The 17,086-nt window shown below is 33.7% G+C and overlaps 2 protein-coding genes and 1 pseudogene across 4 annotated transcripts; 2 read left to right on the plus strand and 1 right to left on the minus strand.

The window, feature by feature from the left end:
- Nucleotides 1-3,151: 3,151 nt before the first annotated feature.
- LOC121224140 (60S ribosomal protein L44) lies at nucleotides 3,152-4,720 on the plus strand. The gene is made up of 4 exons (XM_041106851.1): nucleotides 3,152-3,326; nucleotides 3,885-4,064; nucleotides 4,348-4,422; nucleotides 4,509-4,720. The coding sequence occupies exons 1-4, from the start codon at nucleotides 3,324-3,326 to the stop codon at nucleotides 4,566-4,568; spliced, it is 318 nt and encodes a 105-aa protein (XP_040962785.1). The 5' UTR covers nucleotides 3,152-3,323; the 3' UTR covers nucleotides 4,569-4,720.
- A 560-nt stretch (nucleotides 4,721-5,280) lies between these two features.
- On the plus strand, nucleotides 5,281-10,393 carry LOC107946107 (ATP-dependent Clp protease proteolytic subunit 2, mitochondrial). 3 transcript variants are annotated; one of them, XM_016880311.2, is made up of 3 exons: nucleotides 5,284-5,863; nucleotides 5,955-6,402; nucleotides 7,723-10,393. In XM_016880311.2, the coding sequence occupies exons 1-2, from the start codon at nucleotides 5,566-5,568 to the stop codon at nucleotides 6,389-6,391; spliced, it is 735 nt and encodes a 244-aa protein (XP_016735800.1). In that variant the 5' UTR covers nucleotides 5,284-5,565; the 3' UTR covers nucleotides 6,392-6,402; nucleotides 7,723-10,393. The 3 variants fall into 3 exon arrangements, with proteins under 3 accessions (XP_016735799.1, XP_016735800.1, XP_016735801.1); XM_016880312.2 differs by lacking the exon at nucleotides 7,723-10,393 and adding an exon at nucleotides 7,236-7,519; XM_016880310.2 differs by lacking the exon at nucleotides 7,723-10,393 and having other exon boundaries at nucleotides 5,281-5,863; nucleotides 5,955-6,606.
- Nucleotides 9,271-12,525, minus strand: LOC107946106 (uncharacterized; annotated as a pseudogene).
- Nucleotides 12,526-17,086: the final 4,561 nt, after the last annotated feature.

Consider the following 17,086-nt stretch of genomic DNA (forward strand, 5'->3'; position numbering starts at 1 on the left):
ATTGTTAACTAATATTAAAATATAGAACATTAAAAATTAACTATGCAATCACCAAAAAAAAAACTTAAATTACTCTAAATAGCTCATTCTAACTATTATTCAAGCCCATTGAAGTTTTCAACATAATTAACCATATGAAGCTTGTTTTCTTTGCCATTGTTATTAATTCTTTTACACAATGCCGTAGCTTCTATGTTTTGACCAATGACCACCAATGCATGCTCTTTTTGACAAAATAAAAGCTCCCAATTTCCATAACATCCATACACCGCCTACCCCTACTCTATTTTGACTCGCTTATCTATCTCTCCTGTTTTATTTATGTCATCATTATTTGCGTCATCTGACCAATTGCGGTAACCAAAGAGATTCATATATATTTTCAGATTAAGATTGATGGTGATATCTTGAAAATGAAAACACCAAAAACATATAAAATGGTATTTAAATATTTTGGAAGACGAAACTCGTGCTCTGCGTGCTCTTTGTCTTGCAATTCAAAAGGCAATTTGTTTATTATATTATATTAAGTTAAATTCTACTATTAGTCCCTCCACTTTAATGAGAGTTTTGGATTTAGTCCTATACTTTAATCTGCTCATTTTTAATCCATATATTTTTTAAATTATAAAATTTCAGCCCTCATCAGACGTTACCTGTTAAATTCATTAAGTTAAGTTTTATTATTTTCAAAATATGATGCGAAAAACACATTATCACATGCGTACTGCCATGTCGGCTTGTTATTCTCACATATTACTCACTAAAAAATTAATTAATGAATCAACGACTATTATTTGTGTCAAAACATAAATTTTAAATTTTGAAAAATATAGGGACTTATAATGATCTATTGAAAAATATTGACTAAATCTACAATTGCACCCATAATATATGACTTGCAATTGAACTTAACTAAACGGATTTAACTTCTACTATTGGGATCAAGACTAAAATTGATCAAATTATAGGGACTAAATCCCCAACTTTTGCAAAATACAAGACTAATAGTAAAATTCAACCTATATATTATATATACGGACAAATGATGATGCATCCAATATTTGAGTTTACACTAAATTTAATATCTTTATTTAAAAAAGAATCTTGATTTGTTTAATTTATGTAAATTTTGAATTCGTTTATTATTTTATTACCATCTAAAATTGCATTTTATTTAATGATCAACATCCATCGTCAAGTTTGTCGAGTATATGGAATTATAAAATTAGTGAAATATGTAAATAGACATTGAATTTGTTTTCTTTACAGATAAGGTAATCCGATGGTACTGATTTTAGCAGCACCTTTTATGTTGAGTTTAATTTTTTAGACTTCATTGATCAGTTTGTTGGTTTTTGGTTTTGTTATAAGATTTGACAGTTGTATACTTTTACCAAATTAGTGAAAGTGTTCAAAGGTTTGGGCAATTTTAATGTGGGAAATTTGCCTCTGCTCTCAAGCACTTGTAGACACTAAGTTGGATCCAAATCCAAGTCATTATATTGAATGCCACCAGCACTTCTAACCTTCAATCATGGTTTCACCAGTATGGCTTTTTCTGTATAAGCATGTCTATAATTGTGTTGAGAGTTCTTTTTACTAAATGCAATTACTTGATGTGGCCCTCAGCAAAATTTTCGTAGATACTTTGAGTACGATTGTTTTGCCTTCGGCCTTTTATCTACCACATTATCTCCAAATCAATGTGGACCTCAACCAATGAGGTCTAAGGTGGGGAATTCGTTGTCTAGTTTCCTAGGTTAGCCTAAACTCAGAATTGAGCATAAAAAATAGAGTATATACTTTTCTTTGTATTTGATTACTCAATGAATGATGATACGAAAGAGATTGGGGAATATTCTATTTATAGTTGAATCCCCAACGGCACATGAAATTTAAAGATTTAAGTCCATCTATAAGATAGGGTTCTAATAGAATTATGAATAAACTATACTCGAGGTTACTAACTATTAGTAAGTTTACGTTTTGATCATTTAACTTCAAAAAGTTACTAAATAATCACTAAACTATTAACAAATTTTCATTTAATTCATCGGTATGTTAAAATCGTTGCTTTATGGCTTTCACTGTTCACACCGCCTGCTCCAATTAGAAGTTCTCCTTCCCTTTCTTTTTTGCAGTTCAAGTATTTTTCATGAAACATCTTTGAAAGTCATGAATTTGTGAAGCAAAACCCAAACAACTTTCTACTCATTGATGGGTACTAATCCATCGTAGCGATTGTCAAATCGTCGCTTGGAGTTTGCTAGCCGGACTTTCTTTAGAAAAAAAACTTAACAGTCTATTGACTTGAAAACTTTTAAATAGTTCAGCAGCTTAAATGAAAAGTTTTGAATAATTTAGTGACCATTTTGTAACTTTTTAATATTAAGTAACCAAAACGTAAATTTACTAATAATTTAATGATATTGAGTATAATTTATCCTAAATTTAAATTCATTATCAAGCTGATTTCGGGGAGTAATGGTAACTATAAGTTATTTGAGCATTTATTGAACCTTTAAGCTTCTTGTAGATGACTTTATAGAACACTTTACGATTAAATCACTATTTGGGGTATGAATTTTGCAACAATCCTTATGTTGGGAGTTTTAGTTATGTTTTGGTTCAAGTTAGTTCTTAAATTTGGTAATTACTCTTATATTAGGGTCTGAACTAGGTAATTTTTCCTACATTGGGGTTTGAATTTTTTTTTCAACTTATTCTCTAAACTTAGCAATTGTTCCCTAATTGGGGATGAACTTAGCAAATATTTCCACATCAGGCTTTGAATTTTAGGGTTTTAAGAAAATATTAAGGATTAACTTGGAAGAAAAAACTTAAGCCCCAATGTGAAACCTTAATACGACGAGAACAATTATTAAATTCAATGACTAACTAGAATAAAAATAATAATTTAAACCTTAATATGTGAATAATTACCAAATTCGGGTAAAAAATATTTAATTCAATTATTTAATAATTAAATTTTTTTTAAAAAATTTAAGGACTTTTTTGATATATTTTAAAATTTCAAGTATCTAATTGAGTGAAAAGATATAAAAACTTAATTACTTTTTCTCAAAAAATTTGAAGATTTTTTACGCTCTTAAATCATTTTTATTTTATGTGGAACTTGGTTTTAGGTGTGTAAAAGTTTGTAAATCTACAAAGAATAATTGGGCTTCATTTTCTTTTTAGCCCAAAACTCAAAGCCTAAAATTGAAACCCTCAAAAACCCTAAAATGAGAAATCAGTACTCCTAATTTTACCATCCTCACCGAAACAGAGCTCGGGTACTCTCATCTTCAGCCGCAGCCATGGTACCCCCCGTTTGCTTTCCTTTATCTTCTGGGCATCCATTTTGGATCTACTTTTTCTTTCCATCAAAATGTTTCAAAATGGAGTTCATCACATAGGATAAAGATTCTACAAGAACATTTGGGTTGGGAGAATTGGGATGTAAAGTTTGGGATTTCTTTTTCATTTTCTTTTTCTGAGAAAATTAATGGTGAAATTGTGTCTATTTGGAATTTAGTGTAGTCTTTCCCATCGATATGGTACTTAAGTTATTAGTTTTGTATTGTTTACAAGACATCACTTTTAAATATCTGTATTTTACACTATTTGGTTAATCAATGATAACTTTAGGATGTTTCAAATATGTTAGTTGGTAAGGACTTAAGCATTGGGTTTCTCTTAGAAATCCTAATATGAAATTTGTCGATGAGGTTGCAAAGTTAGGGTAAATATTGTTCGTGGCTGAACTGTTTTTTTCTTTGTTGTCAATGAAGTGTAATCTATGTATTTATTGCAGAAAGGGGTTGATAAATTTATTACATTTGGATTTTATTTTGAGAATACGTGACTTTGTATTTCAGGTGAACGTACCTAAGACGAAGAAGACCTATTGCAAGAGCAAGGAGTGCAGGAAGCACACTTTGCACAAGGTTACACAGTACAAGAAGGGCAAAGATAGTTTGGCTGCTCAAGGGAAGCGCCGTTACGATCGCAAACAATCAGGTTATGGTGGTCAGACCAAACCAGTGTTCCACAAGAAGGTAATTCCTCTTCACTTGTCTTTTATATCTTGCTTGGTGTTTAGTTATATAACCAAAATATCTAGAATTCTTATGCTGCATCTTCTGATACTAGTTAGTAAAGGATGTTTAGTTATTGCTATTTCTCGATACACCGAGAGAGGATCTAATATCTTATGCTGCATCTTCTGGTACTAGTTAGTAAGGAGTGTTTATTTAACTCATTTTGTCATTCTGATCTTTGCTATTTCTCAAGACTCCTAGCATGTTATATAATATTAATGGCATTGTATGGTTTGAATAGGCCAAGACCACCAAGAAGATTGTGCTGAGGCTGCAATGCCAGGGTTGCAAGCATGTATCCCAGCATCCAATCAAGGTTGTGCATTGAGAAAAACCCTTTGTTGACCAATGTATTTGCTTGATGAGCTAATGTGTTGGTGTTTGTGTCTTGTGTTGTTGCAGAGGTGCAAGCATTTTGAAATTGGTGGCGACAAGAAGGGGAAGGGAACATCTCTTTTCTAAATGGTGTTTATTCATTTCATGTCATGTCATGTTGTTGGGAACTTTTTAAGACAGTATGGAATTTTAGTTTTTCTAATGTATTGTTTTTCCGAGGGATATGGTGTTCTTTAAGCACTTGATAGTTAATGGCATTGTTTGATCTATTGTCGCCATTTGTTTTAAATACTGTATTTTAATTTAATTGTTTTTGGTAACTTCAGTAATCTCTGCTATACTTTTCATGAACGAGGAATTCAATTCAGCACTCTTTAGCTCTGGAAATTGAAGGATAAATAAGATCTCAACGCAAAGCAATCTGATTAATTAAGTAAAACAGTTGGATATTTTATTTCTTTTTGCAGAGTTAGATCTTTTTGGAAATTTTTTCTCATTAAAGTTTGATTTTTTTTTGGTTTAATTAAATTTGACAATTTTTCTCCCATTAAAAGTTTAAACTTTTTTCTTATCTTGAATTACTTTTTCGAAGTTGTACCATAATAATTTTTTAAAAATTTAAAAGTTTAAATTTTAATATGAAAATAATTGTCAAGTTGATGATTTAATATGAAAATAATTAACAAATTGAAGGATTAATATGGATAAATAAAATTTAAGCCTCAAACAGTTAATTTGCACTTTTTTATTACTAAGATAGATTTATCCTTAGCATAGGTTTTTTGAGGGATCATCATAGATATTTAGTTTAGTTTTTTTTTCTTACTACAACTGTTGTTGTTTATTTTTGGGTTTGAGATAAACTGGATTCGAATTGGTGAAACTGTTTGAATAGTAAGTTGGAATTGGGTAATATTCAAGCAATGAGTAAATTATCCAGATATAAATACGCATATAATCTATTTATGAGCTGCTGGCTGCTGCAGTGGCATTCTTCTGATAAACAAAAACTGAGTGAAGAGTTTGGTTGTGCTTACTATAGCAAGAGAAACCTATCTTAATTTGGGCATCGGTCCTTTGGCGTTTTCCAAAATCCCTAGCCCGATCTCCTGTGGAGGCAGCCATGAGGACCCTATTTTCAACCACCAAACGCCTCATTTCTTGCACTAGCGCCACCGCCGTGGCCACCCATTCCCGTTCCTTCAGCTTGATACCCATGGTGATCGAGCACTCTTCCCGCGGCGAGAGGGCTTACGACATTTTCTCTCGTCTCCTCAAGGAAAGGATCGTCTGCATCAACGGACCCATCAACGACGACACCTCCCACGTCGTTGTGGCCCAGCTCCTCTTCCTCGAATCCGAAAACCCATCCAAGCCTATCAACATGTACCTCAACTCCCCTGGCGGTCAAGTCACTGCAGGTCTTTCCTTTTTTTCTCACTTTCCAATTTCCAATAATACCCATTTCTATCACAATTCTCCATAATATTTTTAGTGTTGTTCTTGGTACAGGTCTTGCAATTTATGATACGATGCAGTACATTAAGTCTCCAATCAACACAATCTGTTTGGGGCAAGCTGCATCCATGGCTTCTCTCCTTTTAGCTGCGGGAGCAAAGGGTGAAAGGCGGTCCCTCCCCAATGCCACCATCATGATTCACCAGCCTTCTGGTGGATACAGTGGGCAGGCTAAAGATATGACCATTCACACTAAGCAGATAGTTCGCGTTTGGGATTCATTGAATGCTTTGTATTGCAAGCATACAGGGCAATCAATTGATGTAATTCAGAAGAATATGGATAGGGATTATTTTATGACCCCTGAAGAGGCTAAAGAGTTCGGGTTGATTGATGAAGTAATTGATCAAAGGCCAATGGCTTTGGTCACTGATGCTGTTGCTAATGAACCCAAAGATAGAAAAGACAGCAAAGATAAAGGCTCCAATTAGGATTAGAAGCAGTAAGCTCTTTCTTGATTAATTGTTACTGTTCTTCAATCTCATGGTTATTGATGTTATGCTTCTGGAATTAATTTCTGAGGTTTAGGTAGCTTGCTAGCTAATATTTCAATCAGTACTTTCTTTTTTTGAGATCATATGCGTTAAGTTTTGCTCGAAAACGTTTTTATTTGAGTATCTTTTAGGGATGTGCACTTTACTGGAAAGTAGACATGACTGAAGATACTATATCTATTGGTATTGGATGCATGGGCTTAATGCTTTAGCTTTGAGGCCATGTTGATGGTTGTCCTGTTTTAATGCCTCTGAATGTAGATAAGCTTCTATTTGCACAATAAGTTGGATTGGAAACAAAAATGAATGTTTGATGTCTCTAAATGTAGGCATCACATTTCGTGGTCTCTAAATACCTTCAACATGATTAAAATATGTTTAGTTTCCACCTTCCCTGATTGAACCTTTGTCCACCCATTTTCTCTCTTGCAGCTCTTGTTGGCTTTGAAAATATACTCTAAATTATCTGCTTACCCTGGAAATTAAACCGTTAAGTGCACACAGAGTTTTCCTTGTCCTCTTCATTTGATTTAGTGAATGAATCTCTTTCTCTCTTTATGTACGTATTGTTGTTTAGATGTGTTGAGCCTAGAATAAGCCAGGATCTTGACTTGTTCACCTGCATTTTAGTTTCCATGTCATGTGTGATGAAGCTTCTACTGGTTGTTTATCTCTGGATTTATATTTTCAATTGTCAATTACTTAGGAGAAGATCTTTCAAGGACATTATGCAGTAGGATAAAGGTAGGTTAGTTAGTCTGAGATATCTTGCGTTTCTTAGCTTCTTAGGTCTCCAAGTGAAAGAGAAACATCTTGAGGCAGCTAGTAGGCAAGAGCATTATGTTGCCGATCCTCTTGTGGGCAAGCACTATGTCAGACGCAAGAAACCGACAACAGATGAGGGGATTTGATTTTAATTTTGTTGCCTAGAATTTCTTTGTTGGTTTAAATAGAACTTCCCTAATATCAGGATACCTTGATGTCATATTTTGTTTTCCTTGTCAGAACTTGAAGTTAGGATTTTGGCATCTTATTCCCTAATTTATAAATTACTTTAGATGAAAATTATTCCTTAATAAAACAAGTTGAAATTTCCAGTAAATTAAAGCTAGGCAGTTCCTTTAGAATTCCAAGAGGCATGACTCCTTTGAACAAAGTTACTCGTCTGTTGACTCGATCCTAGACTCCGGCCAAAAGAATTTGGCATTAGATCCTGGCACCATGGACAAGAAAACCTTTGATGAGAAAATTCGGAACTTGCTTCGTAGGAAGTGACGAGTTGATGCGAAGCTGGAGCTAATGTAGGCCTTTGCTTCATGAGTTCTCACATGGAAAACAGGCAAAAACTTTTAACCGAGGCATTTCAAACTGCACAAGCGACCAGGTTGCAGACTCTGGTGTTGGTTCCAATGGTAGAAGTAGCAGTGGGCATACAACGGTCCAGATGGCAACATGGGTGGGGGGAATAGTGCCAAAAATACATCAAACTTGATTTCCTGACATACAATGGATTGAATGATCTCTTTGTTTGACTCCATAGATGTGAAAAATTCTTTGCCAACTAGAATACCGTCTTTTAGGTGCCTTCTTCCACGTGTTAGTGGAGGCACAGTTGTGATTTTATCGCTTCTAGACACACAAACTTAGGCACTTGTATCTAGTAATGCCTTTCTTTTCTTCGTTCGAGATGATGTGCAAAAGGCCTTTGATGCAATTGTGATTTGTTGTATGTGTCGAGCCATCGATGCAAAAAACTTTTCTAGTTGAAAATAGAGAATACTGAACCGAAAGTGGTACCAGAGGATACAAAGGAACCACTGTAATCGTTGGTTTAGTGGGCTGGTTTTTTTAGGTTTAATGATGAATTTGGTCATTAACGTTTGCATGTTTAGTCAAAATGGTTTTAATTATATTTTTGACAAAACATACAAAAAAGAATAAAGGTTGATGGTCAACAAAGACTCAAAAATACAATTAGAGATATTTGGCAAAACATATGAACGTTAGTGGTCAAATTTGTCATTAAATTTTTTTTCATGATGGCTCAACTTGGGAAGATACTTTTCACTTCAAAGTTGTCGTTTTTTTAAGAACAAGCTTTTTGGGAAGAAGAGAAAAATGTCATCCGATGTTCTTGTGGGCAAAGCATCATTTAAGAAGCAAGACACCCCAGCAGCAGAAGAGGGGATCTAATTAAGATTTTGTTTTCTGTAATTTCTTTAGTTTATATAAAACCTCCCTGATATTAGGGTACTTTGTTATCCTTATAAGATCATGAATTTAGGTTCTGCGTCTTACTTCTTTTCTACTTAAGAGGCAAATTGTGTTGATGAATGGAACAAGTTAGAAATTTTCAGTAAATTAAAAGAAGGCAACTCCTAAGAGGCGACGAGCTACTTCATTCACACAATCATTGGCAACAAGAATCGAAATAACGTTTCTCTTAAAATCTGATACTCAAGCGGTGACTCAATTCCAAATAAGAGATCGTAATACTTGGGAGATACTCGAGTTTCTTAAATTAGACTCAACCAAGTCATCTCAAGCTGAATGATGCCAACTCTTCGATTTATTTATAGGGCTAAATGCAAGTTGGCATGACGGATTTCCGCATAAAATTCTGGTTCTTGCTAATGCCTTTTTTTTTTGTTGGGTCCCATTCTCTTTAGGTTGATAATAAAGTTGTTACATTTTCCATGAAAATCCTCCATTCCAAAGTTATTCCGGACTACAATAACACACTACTTAAGACATTCACTCAATTTCAAGACTCTAGATTATTCTGATGTTAGCTAATTGCATATAAATAGTAGTGATTAAATGGAAACAACGTTGTTAATTGAATATGAATTTTAATAATGTGGTTCATCTGAAATGGTTCACCTAATTACAGACATATATATATCCACAATTTAAAATAAACTGAAGGCAAGTATTTCTGTTGTTGGACTTTGTTTCCCTATCTATATACTCCACAGGATGTTAAGTGCGAATGGAGTCATCATAAATTGTAGTATGGGATTTGATATGTAAATGGGAATGTATGATTGAAAGGAAGGGCAAGGGAAACTAATCAAGCGCAGCTTTGCTTTTACGAGCCGTCATTGGTTTTGGCAATCCATGAAAAATAGCTATTGTATTGCCTACCGTTGAAACTCCTTGCAAATCAGGCTTAAGACTCCATTTGGATGCAGCTGGCCACAGTGATGACAAACTGCTGCTGCTACGGTCTTGATCTTTGTACTCGATGACTTCCTCACTGTGGAGAATCCAGCAACCACAAAACCATCTCCAAGACCTGTTGGCATGGGATTGAACCCGGCAAACTCAGCATCAGCTCCTGATTTAGTACGGTTAACAGCTTTGGTTCTCAGTGCCAAGCCTTTTGCTATTATTGTTGAATATCCTCCACCATTGGTACTGTCCTCCTTCAACAGCCTTTCAGGGGTACGAGCAGTCAAGTCTGCCTCAGATTTCTGCCGTCTTCGGACCAGTTTCTCATTTGCTTGATCAGGTCCACCATCTTTGGCTTCTACAGCAGACATTATATCTGCTATCTCATCATTAAATCCATTAGTTATGCTTCTAAACTTCCGGAGAAGCTCCAGGGAGGGTTGGAAGCAGAGGAGGGTTTAAGGAACGGACCATCCTCCAGATGATGAGCTTCTCCTTTCCTGTATACTGCCATCTCAAAACCTTCAGACGTGTTCTTTTTTTTCTGTTGCTTTAAGGCCATAGTAACCTTGTAATGAGCTCATTGTTGGGGAGAGTATTCGAGGACTTGTCTTCAGTCTCAAAGACTGGAATGAGTCGAACAATTCAGGAGGCAAATGTTGCGCTGGGGTTTTGTTGGCACTGCTTTGCCTGCAAAGAGTTGTCAAACAACTGATCAAAATTCGGAATCACATAACTAAGAGATGCATCTCATAGGATTTTACAGATGAGAGAAATTAGAAAGAACTTCTTACATGCATAACAACTCAGCTGAGACATTGACTATCAATTTCTTAACAAGCGGCCTCTTAGATAATATATCTAAGGATGCCTTTAGGGTATTAAATCTAAAGGACTATCACAATCTGAAGCCATGTCTGAAGAACATAGAGTTCTAAAATTACTGCTATGGGAACAACATAGAAATAAAAAGTATTTCTAGGCTAGGCTAAGCAGGACCATCAGTAAAATCCTAGATTTCAATCATCTAATATTCTTGAAAGCAGTTACCATAATGTAATTAACATTTGGGCAGTAATTACACTGATATTGCAGTTTGTTTGAGCAAGAAAAAGTTGTTGGATGTTGGTCCTGATGTGAAAGGTCATTACCTTAAAGAATTATAGAACTACTAAATCACAACATTTGCTGAAATGAAGCGATTTAATAAATCCTTAAATATTATCAATTTAAATAGTTTAGCAACATTGCAATAATACGTTTGCTAAAAGCTCTCAGACACAATGAGTGCACTTCATCAATTTTAGTATTAAGATGATCTAACATAAAGTTCTTACAACATTACCATACAAGAAACAAACATAAAGAGCATCAATTCTTCAAGTAAAGTCAGAACAAATCCGAAAATAAAGATTCAAGGCATAACCATAAGATGATAAAAGAAGGCATTTCCAAAAGAAAATTTCAAGTCAATAAACTTATAATCATAAGAATGCATCGCTATAAAGCATGACTTTAGCCGACTGTTATAAGAAACCCACTTCCTCTTGAATTAGACTAATTCTTCTAAATTGCGCTCTAAGTTAAGAAGTTCTAACATACACAGGTGCAGACTTCTGTTGTAACGAAGTCTTGGTTGACACCAAGTCCCATGTCCGATCCTTGGACAACCCCTTCCCCCTCCCCTTATCAAACAAACAAAATAAAATACCCAAGCGCTAATACGAAAATGCATATTATTTTAGCAATACATTTCATGGAGAAGAGGTTTATGTTAAAGTTCACAAGCTGGAAATGGGAAAACAATTAGTCATTGTATTAAAGAAGACATAATATATACCTCAGTGTATCGGAACCATTTGTCGAGCATGGCGATGGCGGATGCCGCCCTGTTAAAGGGATCCGGAGTGACTTAAGAGCAAACATTTGACGATCAGTAACCAGACCATTCATCTTCTTTATGTCAGCTACCTGATTATTCAACAAACATAACAACAGCAACAACAATTAGTCAATTCAAATATTAATTAAAGAAATAAAGAGACGGATAATAGTTACCTCAACGCCGTCCGTACTTGATAGCGACAACAGAGAGAGTGTCGAACCGGGAAATGAGATGTGTGATGAAACCGGCACCGGGTGACGACGAAGAGGGCAAGCTTTGATTCTTTTCTTTCTCTAAAACACTGTAGTCATTGGAAATTTTACCATAATTTTCATTCATTCGGTAACTGTAGTCTCCATATGCAATGCTATCCTGTCTCCCACTTTCCATCATCATATCCTCGTTTCCTTAAAAAAGAGGGGAAAAAAACTATTCCTTTAATTGATCCCCTCTATTTGACCTCCGATTATGGATTGTTTTCTTTTGTTTGTTGCATCGAAATTTAAAAAGCTTATTTGAGTATTTTCTTTCCCGATCAAACCCAAATGAAGAAGCTAAAAAAGAACAAAGAAACTCCGATTTGATGCAGACCCATTAGTCAGATAAGATAAATAGATTTAGGGAAGAAATTCCAGAGAAAAGATAAAGAGATTGCAAAGGAGAGACATTTGATAGCAAAAGTGATTACTACTTGTCACCGCACATACAGAATTTATAAACAAGACTGGACCAACTAACAAATATAATTAAAAATGCCACCGGAGGTAGTGTAGCAACATGAAAAACAATAAGCCAAATGAAGCATAAAAGCAACAAAAATCAACTAACTGAAATAGGCTGGAAATGGTTATGCATCACCATTTTATAACTAAAGAGAAAGGAGGAGGAGGAGAGGGGGGAAACGGTGAAGGGGAAAATTGTAAAATGGAATATTTTCCGGGAATATGGTTGGAACTTTGCTGTTTTCCGGAGAAAAGGAAAAAACGGAAACAGAAAACTGAAAATATCTTCGGGTATGAAAATAAACAAAAGATATGGGTATTTCTTTTAAAAAATTTGGTTTGCTATTAATTTTTTAAATGTATTTTTAATATTAAATTATTTCAAGATATGGAGGTTGACATGGATAATTTTTAAACATAACTTAAACTCATATGGGATCTTATTATTATATCATTCTAGACATGGAAACTTATATTTGGATTTAGATTTGAAATTTTTAGATCTTGCAATTTGGTCATTTTTAACATTTTTATAAAATTGCCCCTAAAATTTTACTTTTATTCAATTTAGTCACTGGGCATAAAACATGCAAATTAGCCATTTTTAATGTAAAACCATGCTAGCAGAATATTAATATATATATATATATATTCCTCCTTCTCCTTTCCATTCTACATCCTTAATGTATATATATTTGTTAGAATCTTTAGCTTTTAGTATATAACATGCTTATATGTTCATATCAAAGTTGTCCACTTAAGTCATAGTCACTAAATTATTTATATCTTGAGCTACGGAATTCTAAACTAAGATCCGCTTGATGGTTTCGAAACTAGACTCAAATATCTTTCTACCATAAAATTTCAGAATTTATAATTTAACTAATAAGTACAGTAAAATCTTCAAACTTATCCCTGTTATGCTATTTGACAACTTCGACATTTCTTTACTAAAAATTAATTATCTCTTAATATGAGGTTCAAATGATGTTTCTGTTTGTTTCTCTTGAAAATAGACTCATTAAGAATTTAAACATATAAATTTAAACCTATAATTATTTTTTTACAATTTTTGATGATTTTCTAAAGTCAGAACAGGGGAACCCGAAATCAATCTGACCTTGTCTCACAAAAAATCATATATCTCATAATATGAAACTCTTTTGCTTACACCGTTTCTTATATGTAAAAATAGACTCAATAGGATTTAATTTAATACTTTAATTTACCTCTAATTAAATTTCTACAATTTTTGGTGAATTTTCAAAGTTAGACTACTGCTGCTGTCCAAAACTGTTTTAGTGCAAAATGTTGATAACCAAGTTTATAACACCCTCCTTTCCTTTCTCTACAATATTTCCCTTCACTAACATATCAAAAACATAGAACCTTATATAAGAAAACTCTACTTTAACATCATTTTCATGCTTTTTCAATAATATCAAACTTAAAAATATATTAAAATCTTGATGTTATTACCTTGTTCTATTAATTTCAATCTTTAACTTGATTTTCTTTCTCCTCCAGCTTCTATTTCTTGAATCTAACTTGATATTCTAGCTCCCCATAGTCTCATTATTTTACTCTCTTGGTAGCTATGGAAATTCTTTTGATTTTTAAGTGAAAATGGTGAATTTTTGGTAAATAGACGAAATTGTAAAGAAAATAAAATTTCTTTCTTCTCTTCTCACGTGGGTGCATGGAAAGATGAAAAGAATTCTTCATCTTTCTTTCCTTATATACTAAATAAAATAATAATAAAATATCTCATTAAAATATTAATAAAATAATATTTATCTAATTAAATAATTATACATATCATCAAAATATCTCTAATATCATCATTACATTCTAGAGTTCTCTCTCTTTCTAATAGACCATTTTGCTTTTTATGATCTTTTAAAATTTCATCCTTGATTCATCATTTAATTTGGTAAAATTATAATTTAGTCCCTTATAATTCTTCACCTATTCAATTTGATTCTAATTTATCCATTTTCCTTAGTTTCTAGATCATTCCACCCTTAAAATATTTGCACTATTGATTCTTCAATATTTTCATATTTACACTTTAACCCCTCAAATTTTGAGTATTTACTCTTGGGCCATAAAATTTTTCTTACTTTTGCGATTTAGTCCTTTCTGGAATTAATATATCATAATATACTTCCCAATGTTGACATAACTCAAAATTTCCCTTTTTGTCACTTTATTTCCTTACTTTACTATATCAAGGATGATATATTACTTTCTTACTGTAGTAATTTTCGGGGTATTACAAAAACAACTATCAACAACATCCAATGCCAAATATTCATATAGTAATATAAACCTAATATATATACAACATAAATGACTCTTTGAATACAAGACACTAAGAGTCACAGCTACATATACACTAGTTTCATACTCTTCAAGTCTAGTAATGACGTTGATGTGATCCAATAAAATGGGTTGGCTTCTCAAACTCTTTCCAAATCTATGCGCAAAAATAATGACACATTAAGTGGATTGCATAGTAAAATCTCAAGAAAATAAGTTCCCTTACCTTATTACCAAGTCTGAGGTGTAAGTAATTGAATTAGTCTAGCATATATAACATTAGTCAAAAGATAACAAATAAGGCATGTATAAGAAAAAATGTACTCAATCACAAACACGTACCCATTAAGCTCATGAAAGAGAATCACATTTCTTTTAATTAAGTAATTTTCACTTCTTAAGTTTCTTTCAATACGATTTTCATTACAAGTTTAATTGTCTAAAGAAATAATCTTTCTTATAACACATTAAGTTCACTTCACATAATTGTTCATTAAACACAATAGTGTACAGATTAAGAATCATAGCCTATCAACCTTAGTAAAATAAGATTTGGGCACACAGGATTACCAACCTAACTCCTTACGTATTTGTAACACTCCTAACCTGTATCTGACGCCAGAACAAGGTTACAGAGCATTACCGGACTTATAGATCAAACAATCATACATTTCATATTCATTTTTCATTCAAATAAAAAACCATTCACATTCATTCATATAGTCTCTAATACGAGCCCTCGAGGCCTCAAATAGACATTAAAAATAGTTTAGGACTAAACTGAGTACTTAAGAAACTTTTCAGAAAACATGTAAAATTTTCAAAGGTACAGGGGACACACGCTCGTGTCTCAGGCCGTGTGGCCATTCGAAATGGGGCCACACGTCCGTTTCCTACCCCGTGTCCAAACTAGTGAGCATACTGACTTGGGTCACACGGCTAGACCACACGCCCGTGTGCCAGGCCGTGTACCCTTCGAAATGGCCTCACACGCCCGTGTGCTAGGTCGTGTAAAAACTAGAGGGTATACTGACTTATGCCACATAGCCAAGCCATACGCCCGTGTGAAGCTACTGACTTGTTTTCTAAAAAAGTTATAAGGGACGCACGGCCGTGTCACCTGGCCGTGTGTCATACACAGCTGAGACACACGCCCGTGTCTCTACCCATATAAACACAAATAGAGCATTTTCTAAGCCATATTTCTCACCCAAATTGGTACCAATCTAAGCTCAACAATTTATATAAAACCATGTCCTAATTAGACATTCTAAACCAATCAATGTCAAGCTTATAACATGTAATATCCACACATACGACATGATGTCCATAAGCACCTCAATTGACCACTTATGATCATGCAAACGATATATCTCAAACATACCTAAATGATCAAACACCTACATACATCATTGTGCCTAAAACTTAACATGAATGCCATTTATCAATCTTAACCATTTGGTACCCAAAATACCAATTCACAACCAAGGCATTCACATGGCAACCATACATCACATACTATAAGACTATTTACAAATTTACATAACAAAATATACCAAATTCAAGCCAAATCAAATGACTAAATACATGACAAAACACATAGGCTACCATTAGCCAACAAAACCTATACGTGCCATTTAACCCAAATTATAAAGTCAAAAGTACCAAAATAACGTTTGATAGTGTGATGAGATCTTCGACAACTTCCAATCCGTACGAGCTTCTGAAACACTATGAAACACGAAAAAATAAACAGAGTAAGCTATTAAGTTTAGTAAATTCGTATAACACGAAATTAAATTTACCATTTAACCACAAATTTAGGTAAGTAACTCAAAGCATAACACAATTTAATTTGGCCAAAGGCTATCACATAATCAATAACCAAGTTAGCCATGTATTCATATAAAAACCAAGAATCATGTATGAATTCAACAATTATTAAATTTCATGTACATGTAACATCTATTCCGTGTATCTGTATATGTAACACCCCTAACTCGTATCTATTGCCAGAATAGGATTATAGAGCATTACCGAGTTTACAAATTAATTTACAGACATTTCATTTCATCAAGCATTCATATTTAAAATCAATCAAAATTAAAACATTAATGAGCTAACGTTGGCCAATTTAACTTATACATGCCATTCAATGCATTATTCCCTTAACATGCATAAACTTAACATTCAAGTTAGTTCAATAATTTCCATGTATCAATAATATATATACCAAGATTGATGAGCTCATCAATTCCATGATTTTCATTCCCTTGTTATTTTTCCATATTTATCCTGTTGAACTTCTTGGAATTTTGATGGATTTTCAGGGGTACACTTTAGTGTACAAATCTGGGTCCGTCAATTTATATTCATGTGCGCACATTTCCATTTCAGAGAGCACACTCCCGTGAACCTCATCCTTACAGCGGGATTACTAGTCCAGGCTAAATCCCCTGTAATATAAACTCATAGAGTATTTTCGGGATTACCAGTCCAGGCTAAATCCCCTGCAACGACAATTACTCT

The sequence above is a fragment of the Gossypium hirsutum genome, chromosome D12 (genome assembly GCF_007990345.1).
Source record: "Gossypium hirsutum isolate 1008001.06 chromosome D12, Gossypium_hirsutum_v2.1, whole genome shotgun sequence".
Lineage (NCBI taxonomy): Eukaryota > Viridiplantae > Streptophyta > Magnoliopsida > Malvales > Malvaceae > Gossypium > Gossypium hirsutum.